General features: G+C 50.8%; 2 protein-coding genes and 1 non-coding gene across 3 annotated transcripts in view; 1 reads left to right on the forward strand and 2 right to left on the reverse strand.

The window, feature by feature from the left end:
• The window catches only part of Bcorl1 (BCL6 corepressor like 1), a 72,176-nt gene extending 69,904 nt beyond the window's left edge, over window positions 1–2,272 (forward strand). Inside the window, exon 17 of the mRNA XM_036174673.1 lies at window positions 328–2,272. Coding sequence (XP_036030566.1) covers window positions 328–610 — 283 coding nt within the window. The 3' untranslated portion in view covers window positions 611–2,272. The remainder of the gene's footprint in view (window positions 1–327) is intronic.
• A 6,845-nt stretch (window positions 2,273–9,117) lies between these two features.
• Elf4 (E74 like ETS transcription factor 4) overlaps window positions 9,118–13,641 on the reverse strand; it is a 39,184-nt gene continuing 34,660 nt past the window's right edge. Inside the window, exons 6-9 of the mRNA XM_036175130.1 lie at window positions 12,911–12,994; window positions 12,633–12,825; window positions 11,698–12,075; window positions 9,118–10,444 (exon numbers count right to left, since the gene is read on the reverse strand). Of these exons, the coding sequence (XP_036031023.1) occupies window positions 9,679–10,444; window positions 11,698–12,075; window positions 12,633–12,825; window positions 12,911–12,994 (1,421 nt within the window). The 3' untranslated portion in view covers window positions 9,118–9,678. The remainder of the gene's footprint in view (window positions 10,445–11,697; window positions 12,076–12,632; window positions 12,826–12,910; window positions 12,995–13,641) is intronic.
• LOC118574854 lies at window positions 11,220–11,326 on the reverse strand. The gene has a single exon (XR_004943752.1). It is a non-coding gene; the product is annotated as a U6 spliceosomal RNA (small nuclear RNA).

Here is a 13,641-nt window from a genome sequence, read left to right on the forward strand (position 1 = left end):
AGGAACAAGCGGTCCCAGCAGATAGGGAAGGCCAGGCCACCGGGTAGCAGGCTAAGGCTGCCAAGGAAAGCAAGCCCTGAGAGAGCTGTTTCCCCAGGCTTGCCCTTTATGGAAGAGCTAGCCCATAGGGTGAGTGAGTACTCACGGGTGTTCAGCTAGAAGCTGGGGCAGGTATTGTGTTGTTCCAGCCTCATCCCAGAAACTTGTACTTTCCTGGGAGATGGCAGCAAGTCTCAGAAATATGGGAGTGGGGGCTCTCTTGGTGCTGCTGGGGCCCCCACCCTTCCTCCTGAGCCTGCTTCCCTAACTCCATCTCTATCTCTCCAGACCCTGCAACTGGTTCCTCTTCACCGATGTCCTCAAGAGGCTGAAGCTTTCCTCAAGAATCTTTCAGGCCCGCTTCCCGCACCTTGAAATCAGCACCCTGCCCAAGGCCGAGTTCTACCGGCAGCTGGCCTCAAGCCAGCTGCTGACCCCTGCTGAGAGGCCTGGGAGCCTGGAGGACAGACCTCCCCCAGGCTCTTCCGAGACTGTGGAGCTGGTGCAGTATGAGCCAGAGCTGCTGCGGCTCCTAGGGTCTGAGGTGGAATATCAGTCTTGGAGCAGCTGACGGAAACAGCCCTCCCCCGTTCTTCTTCCTCCTCCGAGTCCACCCTTCCCCCACCGCCCCTGTCTCCCCCACCAAGCACCAGACTGCAGAATGAGGCAATAATACGGACCAACAAGAAGCCGCCTTATCAATGCCAGCATTAGTGACTGGATTTTTTGTTTTGGTTTGTTTTTTGGGTTACAGTTAGTTCTCATCTCCCTGTTGTTGTTGTGGTTGGTGATGGGGGTGGAAAGTTGAACTCCACTTCTGAAGACAAGAGGTCTGGAGATGGTGGAAGGTGGCACCAGGGTCCCTTGGACTGGCTTCTATGCTTACGACCAAGACCAAACATGGAACTGGGTGGCTGTGGCCTGTCCTAAGGAGAAATGAAAAAAAGCCCAAATGTCTTGAGTGCCCTCCTTATCTCCCTGTCCTCTTCTGTCTTCCAGAGTATTTATTTTATTAGTATTTAATTTGTATTGTTTCATTGGTTTCTGAGAAGTCTGTATCACTGTGACGATTTGAGACAACTTGTTGTATTGAGGGACTTTCTTTACCTCCTTTCCTTTTTCTTTCTGGATAAGCTTTGGGGATGCTCCCTCCCTCTAAGGAAATTATTCCCAGGTTGTCTTTCCCCACTTAGGGAGGGAGCAGGGTGAGGAAGGATGGGGGGACATCATCATATGACTAAACATCCTGGCTGCTGCTGGCCCAGAGCTGGGGGGCTGGGGGCAAATCCCTGGCCTTTGGTGCTCCCCCACCCCCTGCCAGTTTTGTCCCACCCTGCCCTTTGTAGCAGCTCTGCCATCTTAAGATTAGTGTTTACTGAGGGGAGGGACTCCTGAGATACTCTAATAAAGGCGGGTTGAGATTGGGCCTGAGGGGTGAGGCTGCTTCCCTCACACTGCTCCACTCAGAGTGCACAGTGTGAAGCTATTCTGGCATCTTTTGCCCTATACCCATCCCCTCCTTGCCTCACCCTATCCACCCTGGGCTCCCCATCTTGAGATACTGAGCCTTTTCACCTCCCAGCCTTTGCCCTGCCATCCCAACCACAGACTTCCGGCCCCCTTCCTCCTGCTCTCCTCCTTTGGAGTCGGCTAAGGGGCCTGGGACTGACTAGGCAAGGGCAGAGACCAGTCTCTAGTCTGGCTCCACACCCACTTGGGGACTTGGAGCTGAGTGAGTGGTTCATGGGCCTCAGAAGCCTAAGTGTTAGATCTGTTGTAGGAGAGTGAGGGGAGGAGCTTGGGTCGTCTCCACCCTCCGCACCATCGGCCGGCCCACTCTCCTTCTTTTTCTACCCATTGCTATTTTTCCGAACAATCCTTGGAGAGAGTATGTACCATCGGAAGGCAGGAGGGCCTTGCTGTGGTTGGCTCTGGATGGAGATGGTACAGTTTTATTGTACAGGTGCTAAACAACAACAAAAGAAGAAAATGGAAAAAAAAAGACAAAAAAGGAAAAAAAAAAAAAGCCAGTTTGGGGATGGGACAATCTGTTCTCTGGAGGCTCCTGACCCATTTAGGAGCATTGTTTCTTTTAACTGTGTGTGATTTTTGTTCCCATGGGGATTTTCTGGGCCCCCTTCTGTAGGACAGTCCCACCATCCTGCCCAATTGGTTTTGAATGATTGTTTTCCCTTTTTAACAACAACAAATTATATATATATACATATATATATAAAGTTGAGGGGGTTTGGACTTCAAGTCTCTTTGTTTTGTTGGGATTTATGATACTGTGTGGTTTGTTTTGTTTTCTGTTGGCCTTTACTTTGTTTTGCATTTGGGTGTGTACTCTGGCTGCCCTTTATGTTTCCTTTTCAGCAGCTGGCTGTGGAGTCAAAAACACTTGCATACTGAAAAACCTGCGTCGGGGCCTTTGTCTCCTGTCTTCACTCTGCTCCTCTTGGTGGCCTTTGGGGAGTTAAGTGGTCCCAGGGATACAGTGGGTAAAAGCAAGGCAAGAGAGAGCTTTGGGTCATTAGGTCAGGGTGGGAATCTGGAAAGGAAGGATGGGCACGTCCCAGGGCCCCTGCCCACCTGAGGGTGAAATGGTCCAACTCGGGGTTGCCTTCACCTGAAGATGTGGGAAGAGCATTCCTTGTTTGCAACTGGAGTAACAGGAATAGGGGAGAGGCCCCCTGTGGCTGCTGGGTGGTGGTGTGGTCCTCCCTAATCCAGCTGGAAATCATCTGCCCGCTGATTCCTCTTCATGCTGGGACTACCCACCTGGCTGCACTGTGTAATTCCCCAGCCTGCCCTTACCCCTGCCAGCCTTCACTGCTGTCCCAGTGCCTTACCTGCCTAGCTGAGCAGGGCTGGTTCTCCATGGTTCTAGTTTCCAATGACCTAGCTATAAATGCAAGACCCCTGTCCCTTGTTTTACAATTACCCCCACTTTCCGATAAACACAAGTTAAAATTCTGTCTGCAGGCCCCAGAATGTCTCTTCGAGTGAGAGATTTTCTGAAGGTCTGGATCCTACAAACTTTTAAGTTCTGTGTCTTCGGGGCCTCTCACTGTAGCTTGAGTGGGCAGGCCATAGGAATGATGTGTCTGGCTTCTTGGAGTCCAGTAATTGTCCAGGAGTAAACTTAAGCGCTCTCCTTACCCACACCTCAGGGACTTGCTTCTGCTTGAGTCTGCCCAGATACAGGAGCATCCTTTTAGAGGCACAACACTAATCTGCCTCACTGCTCCCCGCCCCCAAACACACTTTCTGATCACAGGTCATCCCAAACACCCCATAGTGTTTCCAATTTCAGGTCCATCCTCTTTGAAACTTGCAATAAAAAGGCAAGCATACCTGGTGGCACATGTCCATAATCCCAGCTTGAGGGGGTGGGGCGTTGAAGCAGATGGATTGCTGTGAATTCTAGGTCAAGCCAGGGCGATATATGGCAAGACCCTGTCCCAAAACAAGGTGTGGTAATGCATGCCTGTATCCCACTTCTCTGAAAGACAGGCAGGAGGGTTTGAGGTCAGCTTGGGCTACACAGATGAGACCTTGTCTCCACAAAAAGGAACTTGGAGTTCAGAAGTCAGGCATGTCAGGAGGTCACAGAAGCCATGTTGTGGTTTTAACAGTATTCAGATAGGCCCAAAATGCTGTGGGAGCTCAAAGGGCTGGAAAAGGGTACCTGGATGATGGGAACACATGGCCTGGGAGAGACACAACTGCTGTATAAATAGTTATCAGGGAACGATGTTTGGATTGAGGGCACAATCTGAGCAAAGGCTTGGAGAGGAGAAGTTTTAAGAGTCAACAGCAGTTTCATATCTTCATGCTTATGGGTTTTTTTTTACCCCCACATTAACTGGAGACCATTGTCAGGTTATGAGAAGCAAGGCTGGAAGCATGGACTGATGCTAAAGCTGCAGCCGCTTAAATCTGGGGTTAGACAGTTGTGAGCTGCCATGTGGGTACTGGGGATTAAACCCGAGTCCTCTGGAAGAGCAGCCAGTGCTCTTAACTGTTGGGCCATCTCTCCAGCCCCAGCTGGTGGCCTCTTAATGAAAAGTTCTTTGAGTGCTTTCCTGTGTGGAATAGGGAAGAGCTAATAGAGCTTGTAGGCTACTCTGCACCTTGCTTGAGAGCCTAATCTTTCCAGTGGGCGCTCATGAGTGGGGATAGATGAGACTTTATAATAAAGAACAAAATAAGACTTTTGTTGAAGTCAGTTCCTCTGTGCCGAGGTCAGTTAATGTTGATCTTGCCAGGATGGTCCTCTTCTGGTGTTGAAAGCACCCCAATCAGCTTCTGGATTTTCATGCCTGGTCCCTAGATGATAGAGGTCATGTAGAGAGGTGAACTGGGCAGTTAAGATGCCGCTTTCATAATCTGGTCTAATCAGGAAGTCTGTTGGGCATTTTATTGTGTCGGGTCTTGATGTGTCAGGTATGCCCAAGGCATCCTGGACCACTATAAGGGAGTCACCAAATGTTCAGGCATGCTGAATTCAGAAGGAGGGCAGGCCTATGTTTCCCTCTTAGAGGGATAGTTTCTACTATTAGGCCCCACCACCACCACCACTGCAAGGATGTGTCACTGGGTGCATGATCCTCCCAGGCTCAGGGACCCTTTTCACCGAGCTTGGGTTCAAGCTGCAGACAAATGCCTCGATCATTCTCCCATTTCAAGAGAGAAAGTGGTGGTTCGTGAAAGTATCGCTAAAGGCAGGCCAAGGAGAGGAGCATCAGATCCGGGGCCTGTCGAGGGATTGGTGATGGCCCGGAAGCTTGCTTTTGCCGCTCTAGGGAGAGTGCAAGGAGCCAGCGGGCCAGCACACTCTTGCTCACCTGCGAGTATGCGAGGCTGGGGGTGGCCAGGGAGCGGTTGGCCAATGAGGAGGAGGAGACGTTCAGTGGACTGCTCAACTCTCCTTAGGAAGGAAAGGGGACCGAGGATAAAGTTCGAAGCTCCAGAGCTAGGAAGGTTGTCGGCGGGAACCAAAACCTCCCAGGGAGTTAGAGAACATGTTCAAGGGACGGGAAGACGCCTGCTTAGCCTGCTCCTCTGGAAGCGGTGGGCCACGCCCTGGCCGCCCCTCCCTCCGGGCTCCACCTGGCTGGCCCACCGTCGCCGGCTCCACAGCGCCACCTACTGGATATTGGCGAGAGGAGGCTGCTGAGGCTAGGAGCCCCAAGTTTGCTCACCCTGGGACCAGAGACTCCAAAGCCCTAGGCAACTGCCTTTCTGAGTACAGTCAACAAGCTTGTGACCATCAGAAAAACTTGTCCCCGCCCGAGGAGAGTGGGTGGGTGACATTTCTACCTCAGTTCCACCCAGGGATGAGGAAATAGTGCTGATGCAGTCGCTGGAAAGGAGACCGTGGCAGTTGTTCCAGAGTCGTCTGTCAGCAAAGCATAGTCAAAAGCAACTCTGAGCTCCTGGTGAACCCAACGGTAAATAAACATGTGGGTAAAGGGCGTAGCTGCCTGAAATGTTGTATGATGGGTCAAAATGCTGTAGTAAGGGCCGCAGATGTAGCTCAGTTGGTAGAGTGTTTGTCCAGCATACAGGAAGCTCTGGGTTCCATCTTCAGCACCAAATAAATGGGTTTTGGCAACAAATGTATGTAATCTCAGAACGGGGGAGGTCATGTTTGGTCACATAGTCAGCTTGGGCTCCATGAGACGCCCTCTCTTTCCCCAGTGACATCGAAACAAAACATTGTGATAGGACCTGTCCTCTTCCCGCTGTCATGTAGAAGGGTACACAATTGGAATCTGGACTCATTCATCTTTTCAATAAACATTTATTGAGCACCTACTGTGTGTCAGGCACTGTGGCTAGGTGCTGGGGATACATCATTGACTAGCACACAGCTCCTGTCCTGGAGGAGCTCACAGTCTATTGGAGGGGAAACGTACATGAACACAATTAAAGAACTACATACAATGTGCTACAATAAGAGGTATATACAAAGTGCTGTGGGAGCCAGGAGGAGGGAAACACACAGTGCTGGGAGGTGCAGATCTTCACCTGACTCCTGACTCCATTAGGCCATCACAGAAGCAGGGCTATTTCTGCCACTCTGCTTAAAGTAAATCTTTCTCCTGAGGTTCTCCTCTAGTCTCTTCCATAACTCTCGTCAGCAAGGGTTAGTTACCTGGTTAGCTAGTTTAACACTTTGTGTAGAAAAGAAACCGGACAGAGAGGTGTCTTTAGGATCAGAGGATGTTCAAAGTAATATAAATCTTGGGTGTTAAGATAGGGGACGGGGTGTACCGTGGGGGCACTGAGCCAGGAATGGCAGGCCCAGGGCAGTGAAGCACCCGGGGTAAGTGTCTGAGAGGGGAGGACAGGGGTCACCTACCTCTAGGCCCCCACCTCTCATCAGATCAAACAGTAACTAGTCATTGATGCTCATCTGCTCTGTAGTCTGCCCCATTTTGTGGTGACACAGTGATGCCTATCCCTCATAAGATAACAAGCACACACACACACACACACACACACACACACACACACACACACACGAGACTAAATAGGTCCGGATCTAAACTTAAGGTCAATGTAACAGTTTGTGATTACGATAGAGATGCCACAGGCTGTTTATAATCGCCTGCCCATCAAGTGGCAGTTACAAGTTTAAGAATTAAACTTAAGAACTGGCTGCTTCTACCGAATTCAGTCTTGAGACACAATTTTTAGTTGTTAGTGAGGAGAGAAAACATTTTGGTTGAACAGAACCCAGGAAAGAAAATGATAGGTGGGAATTTATGGCAGTAATAAGTTCAAAGAGCATGGAATCCTTTTGGAGTAGTACCTTGGAGTAGGGTAGGGAATATTAGACAGGACCCAGTAGTGAAGGGCCACTGGCTTTGAGCTTTGCTTCCTGGTGAGGCTGACACCAAACTTCAGACCTTTCTAGAATTACTGCCCACAGCTCTCCAAGTGCTCCCCAATTCCTGCAGGACCCCTTGGGCCATGTCACGACTAAGAAACTAAAGGGTTAATGCTAGGCTTCTAGAAAAGCCTGCAGGGTGAGTATTTGAAATATTGGCCCTACCTGAGGGCCAGGACTCATGGAAGGCCTTTTAGCAAAGAAGGACAGAATAAGTGGCCTGCGAAATGGGACGTGCTGAGGAGTCACATTGGACAGGGTGCTGATGTGTTGGGAAAGGACAGGCTGCATGCTCTAGGAATGAAGACGGGCCAGATGTCAGGAGACGAGGAGAGGGACAGACAGGGTCAAGTGCAGGTAGCCACCAGACATCTCGGAGATCTCCAGACTAGGTCAGGAAGCAGCTCACTAGAGCTGTGAACCACCGACTTAGAAAAGTAGGCTCTGGCTTGCAAACTCATTTCGAAGACCTGGCCCATGACCATGGTGGGACCCTTGGAGAACATGCACATATAAAGAGGTGATGAGGAGCCCGCACAGAAACAGGAAGGACAATAGGTGGAGGCATAGCAACTGTGGGCTAACAAGGACCGAGAACCATGGAGAAGATGCTTGGACTACAAAACGTGTTGATGGCCCTAAGATAATTTCCTTGGAGTTAGGAAGTGTATACAGACATTACATTCCAGGTTGCTGCAGGACCACCCCAACTCCCACTGTGCCTTTGTGCTCATTAAAACTGGCTGAGCTGGGGGTGTAGCACAATTCATAAGCATGCTTGTCTAGCCTGCACAAAGCCCTGGGTTTGAGCCACAGAAGCACACGAACTGGGCATGGTGGCACACACCTGCAATTCTAGCATCACAAGGTGGAGGCAAGAGAACCAGAATTTCAAGGTCATCTTCACCTACATAGCAAGTTTGAAGCCAACAACGACGATATGAGATACTGTCTCAGAAAGCTAAAACCCAAATACAACTACAGCGACAACAATGCTGAACTTTTCTCAAGATGCTTATTTCCAACAATCAAGAGATTGCCGTCATAAGCTGATTTTATTAGCACAGACATCTCAGTGCCAATTGCTGGGAATGTAGCAAATGCACCTGCATAACCACAGATGGTTCCTTCCCCCAGGGAAGGAGACAGAAGAGCAGAGGAGAATGATGACCAGCCAGGGAGGTAGTTAGGTCAAGTGGGTGCTTTGGCACAGAGGACATAGCAGGTCCTGGAGCACTGGTTCACATTAACCAAATTCACCAGAGGCTAGAGTTGCTTCTGGGCCCGACATCTCTAAGCACTGCCCCTAAACCTAGTAGGAGAGAGGCAAGCAGATTCAAGGAAGGGAGATAGATGGAGGCCCTCGGCTGAGAGGCTGACTTAAGAGAGATTAGGAGAACCCTTTGCAGATCCAGAACAGAAGCAAAGAGTCGAGCAGTGCCGACGGGAGCTACAGGAACTTAGGTGTGCTAGCTCTGTCTTCTTGGTGAAGAAAGAACTGGGTTAGGTGGGCTAGCTGGGGATGAAAAGCAACGGTCCGCCTGAAGTCTTTCACAGCCACTGTGCGAGGGACAAGGTGCGGCAGAGAGCAGAACTGTGGCTGGAGATGGGGTGCCACCCCACTAGCCTCAGCAACTCGTGCCAGGCAGAACATCTCAGGGCAAACGGAATGAGGAGGGAGCCTGGGATACGGAATGAGGAGCACTGTGCCGAGCAAAGCTATTGTCAAGCACAGGGCCGATCTTCCACGAGCAGCCAAGAGCCCTGGCCACAAGCATTTAGTCCATTCAGGCCTGGCTAGGGGCTTTATCATTGGGGCTAACTATAGGTAACCTTCCCACAACCTTCAGGGAAGTACTCCAGGTTCCAGCCTAATGGCAATGTGACTATGACAAGCAATTGCTCCCACGGCTAGGTGTCCTCCTTTCCCTCTGCTATGCTGTCAACACACATGGCCTCTTGTCCTTAGCAATGTCCTCTCAGCATGTGCACCCAGTGAAGCTCTCCTACCCAGACCTCTTCCATCTCCGTGACATCTCTCCAGACTGGGGGCATCCAACCGCCACTTCCTGGTCCCAGAATGGCATTGTGGCTAGCAGAGAGAGAGGGAGGGAGGGAGGGAGGGAGGGAGGGAGGGAGGGAGAGAGAGAGAGAGAGAGAGAGAGAGAGAGAGAGAGAGAGAGAGAGAGGGAGCGCTTTCTCTTAAAACTGCCTCATGTCTGTGGCTGACCTAGGAATGGACGGACACATGCACACACACAAGCACACACACTTACTTGAAGAAAAGACCTGACATCGACATCCCACCCTCCTCAAAGAAATGAAGACACAGATCCACGAGTGCACACAAATGCGTACAAAGATATTCACATATGGGATGGTAAGTTCCCTGCGTAGGGAATAGAGATAATGAAGTATGACCAGGCTTAACTCTTCTCATGCAGCCTCTGACCAGCTCTGGCCACAAGCTGTTTCCTGGCTTGGGGCTTTCCTTCCATCACCAAGCTAGCCCATTATCCTTCCAAGAGTCTATTTACTTCCTAGTGCTCTTGAAGGCCATGGTCTGATGCCAGGGATACTTGAGCTGGGCATAGTTTGATCATGGTGATGTCAAAACAGGCCTGGGGACTTGGTATCAAATGTATCCCACCCCACTAGATGTAAGGGCAGGTACTCTATTACGTCCACATGAACATGCTTCACAACTGCCTGGTTGGTCATACTTTTGATCCCTTTGCTTATATGTCATGAGGCTCCATCTTAATGAGGGAAGTGGGGTTGAATGGGGAGAAAGGGGCTGGGGCTGGCGATCTGCTCAGCAGGCTCCCAGATGTGGTCACACTAGGCTCAGCTACAAGCAGGGCCCCTGAGCCTGATGAGAGCTCCAGTTCAGCCACTGGGGTTAGCCCAACAGTGGGGCGGCTGGGGGGACCCCTTGAAAGCACCTGACCCTGAAGTGGCTGAAGATGGGCCTGATCTCTCAGGAGCTCTCTCAGGGTCTCTTCAGGAACCAACAGCCCCTCCACGGGGGGCCCAGTCACCACACCCTGCACATATGAGGGGGACCTCAAGGGCCCCTCCTTTACCCCAGGCACTGATGTGCCACCAGAAGTCCTAATAAAGGCAGCAATGACAGTCCCAGGGGGCTGAGAGCTAGGCCCTGCTGACCCAGCACTTATGACCTGGGATGGTACTGGGTTGCTCGGATGGTTAGCCCCAGCCAAAAGTTGAGGGAGGCCACTGAGGATCAATGGGGCCCCTTGGGTTGCCACCTGGTTCTCCTGGAAACTGGTGTTCAGGGGGAAGGAGGCCTGCAAAGTGAAGGTGTCCTTGAATGTTGACACCTGTGGAACACTCTGGAGAACCAGGTGAGTAGGAGTAGTAGTACTGGCAGGAGGCCCATTGGTCAGCACCGTAGTCAGCGGGATGGTCTGCAGGGTGACGGTGGAGCCCGGCCCCACAGGGGCCGCTCCTAGGTGGATGTTACTGGGCCCTGAAGAAGTACTGAGAAGAAACAGAAAACAGAGCTGATTAAGGCAGGAAGCACCCTAACTGGCTAGGAATGAGGGCACAAGAGGAACGGAGCTATACATATGCTGTGCCTTTATTACCCTAGCTAATATTTATTAATTTGTATAGGTCAGAGATTATTCTAGAAGACTGACACTGTTTAAACTTCAAAACCACCCACGAACCGAATAAGCATCATCTACTTGTACAGTTTGAGGAGACGGAGGTACACAGTTCACAGCCCAGAGCTAGTAAAGACTAGAGCAAGGACTTGGCATACAAGCCTTGAGAAACCTAGAGCTCATGTTCCTCCACATTCTACTCGACTGCTTCCCCTCCTCTAAGGACTGTCCCCATGACCCAAACCAATGGAGCAGGAGGTGCAGACATGGCCCCAAATGCAATCTTTCTGGAGAGAACTGTAGGCCCCTTAGCATCAAAGAGAGTGAGTGCTTGTCAAGAGGCATGGAAGGCAGTGTTATTGTCTGCAACAAATGTGATCGGTGGAGAAGGGCAAGCGACTTCAGTGGCATGGGTCCAGATGTAGAAGCCCCAGATGGCTTCTGAGGGCACACTCCGGTGTCACGACAGCAGCCATATCTTCCGCTAGAGGCCCCTTCCCCACGTGAAGTGTTCGCATTGGATTACTCTGGCATGAGATCTCAGGCAAGTCCTGTGTCTCTCTCTTGCTCGCTAAGATTTAGTTTTTAATTGTATCTTTAAGATTAAAAATTGACTTCATGAATTTTTATTTTTTTAATTTTTCTATTAAAAATATGAACGCTTCACAAATTTGCGTGTCATCCTTGTGCAGGGGCCATGCTAATCTTCCCTGCATCATTCTGATTTTAGTATGTGTGCTGCCGAAGCAAGCACAATTTTTATTTTTGTGTGCATGCGTGTGCATGTGTGTGTGTGTGTGTGTGTGTGTGATGCCCAGTGAGACCAAAAGAGGGCTCCAGGTCCTCTGGAGCTGGAGTTACAGGTGGTTGTGAGCTACCCAGTCTACATGCTGGGAAGGAAACGTGGGTCCTCTGCAAGAGCAGTTCATGCTCTTAACCACTGCGTCATCTCTCCAGCCCCATCACTCCCCTCTTGACCAGGAAGTGCCCTGCTTGCTTCTCAGGGAGTTCTGTTAAGATCCCACAAAACTGGAAACACAGCAGAGGTTCACGGGAAGGGGACAACTGGCCCCTCCACACAGCATGGGGCACTCAAGAAGACTCCAGTTACTTTGTTGGCCTTACCTCACAGTTTTGGTGAGCTTGGCCTGGCTCTGTAGTGGAGAGATAAGCATGGTGGAGGTAGTGGGAACCTCCTCATCCACAGACAGCCCTAACTCCAGGTTTGCGGATGGCTGGAGACCAGTGTGGTGAACCTTTGGCTTCTCCCAGGAAGGGCTATCCTTGTCCTGGGAGGAGGCTCTTGTTCCAACCCTGGAGCTGGCTCTACGGATGGTGCTGGTGGAGGGTGTGGAGGAAGTAGAGGCCTGAGGAGGGGCTTCCGGTGTTTCAGCACTCTCCTCCTCATCCTCGATCACCACCAAGTCCTTAGGCATCTCCTTAAACTGGTAGACCAGCCTCTGACCTTCCACTTTGGCCAGGATTCCTCTTTGGTAGTAATATCTGGAAGGACAAAAAGGGGATTTGCCAGAGTTGAAGAAGTCTCTCCATCTGCCCCACATGCTACTCTCTAGGGCAGGGTGAGCATGGGACTGAGGCAGGCTGAGGAGGAGAAGTCCGGGGGTGGGGTCGGAGGAATGGCCAACTCTTAGACACAAAGAGTTTTGCATGACATTTTAAGTTTTTATAGTCTAACAGATCATGGGGGTCTTCAATGCCAACCCCCATACTGCTTGGGGCCTGAGGACAGTGGCTGAGTGAATGGAAAGGAGTGAAGGATGGACCATGGAGATTCAACAATTCCCTAGCCTGAGAACCCATCTGGGACAACTCAAGGCCATCTCTGGCTTCCGTAATGTGAGGAGATTGGGTGTGTATGGAGCTAAAGCACCCTTTCAACACAGAGATACAAGAGGAGTCTTGAAGAAGACAAAGGGAGTATTGATCCACATCCTAGAGGGGACTTGGTCAGGCCTTCCTTCAGGTGGGAGAGCCTCCTTGGGCATAGGAAATCTTGGTAATCCCTCAGGGCAGGAATCCCATGTCTCCACAATTCCTACCTTAGAGCCCGGCCCATGGTCTCATAGTTCATGTCAGGCTTGTTTTTCTGTTTGCCCCACAGCTTGGACACAGCCTTGGAATCCACCAACTTGAAGATGCCCTTCTCTCGCTGGGTCCACTTGATGTACTTGGGGCAGGTGTTCCTGTCTTGCAGAAGAGCCAGGAGGAACTCCCACAGGTAAATGGTGCTGCCTGCAGAGGGGTAGACAGTGAGGGGCAGCTCGGGCCTCTGAAATTAAGGGGCACCCTGCCCATCTCATCTGAGCCCCAGCTCTACCTTTGCCATCCTTGGATTTCTTCCGTATGGGCATGCTGGGGTCAGTGACAGGTGAGGTACTTCGGTTGTTCTTTGTCTTCCGGCCTGTGAGAAGAAAGTGGGTGAGCAGAAAGCTGAGGTCAAAGGTAGCTGGGCAAGCTAGGTCACTAAGGCAGGAGGTCCATCCAATCCTCCAGATCCACAGCCACCAGGTATCTGCACCATCCGTTTCAGTCTCTAAAGTGAACTCCACATCAAGGTTGCCACATGGGGTGATGCAAGGTTTGCACAAATAGGTGCCTTTAGAAGAACAGCTAGGCCAGAAATTCCTGACCTAACTTTTGGGATGGGAGACAGCCTAAAGGTGTTTTTGTGGTGCAGGTCAGTGTAGTAGAGATAGGAGTAGGCATTCTGATGCAGTATCAAGCAGCCATCCCCTAAGTAAATCAATAACACAGGAGCTTGGGAAAGCACAAAGTCCTTGCATAGATGGCCTGTTTCATAAGTGCAATAGACTCTAGATAAGCATACAGCATGACTCATTTTTATGTGAAGGCCCCCAAAGTCCAGGAACTAGCCAGGAGTCTAGGCCTGGTGTCCCAACACCCAACCTAGGAGCCAACCAACTGAGACGCCAGAGGAGTTTATGAATGTGCTGAACAGATAGGAGAATCATGAGAAAGGCCAGGCTTTGGGATGGACCCCTAATGAAGTCAAGACTTACAGAACAGTGACCTTTAGTTCATCCCTGC

This window comes from Onychomys torridus, chromosome X (genome assembly GCF_903995425.1).
Source record: "Onychomys torridus chromosome X, mOncTor1.1, whole genome shotgun sequence".
In the NCBI taxonomy this organism is placed as follows: Eukaryota; Metazoa; Chordata; class Mammalia; order Rodentia; family Cricetidae; genus Onychomys; species Onychomys torridus.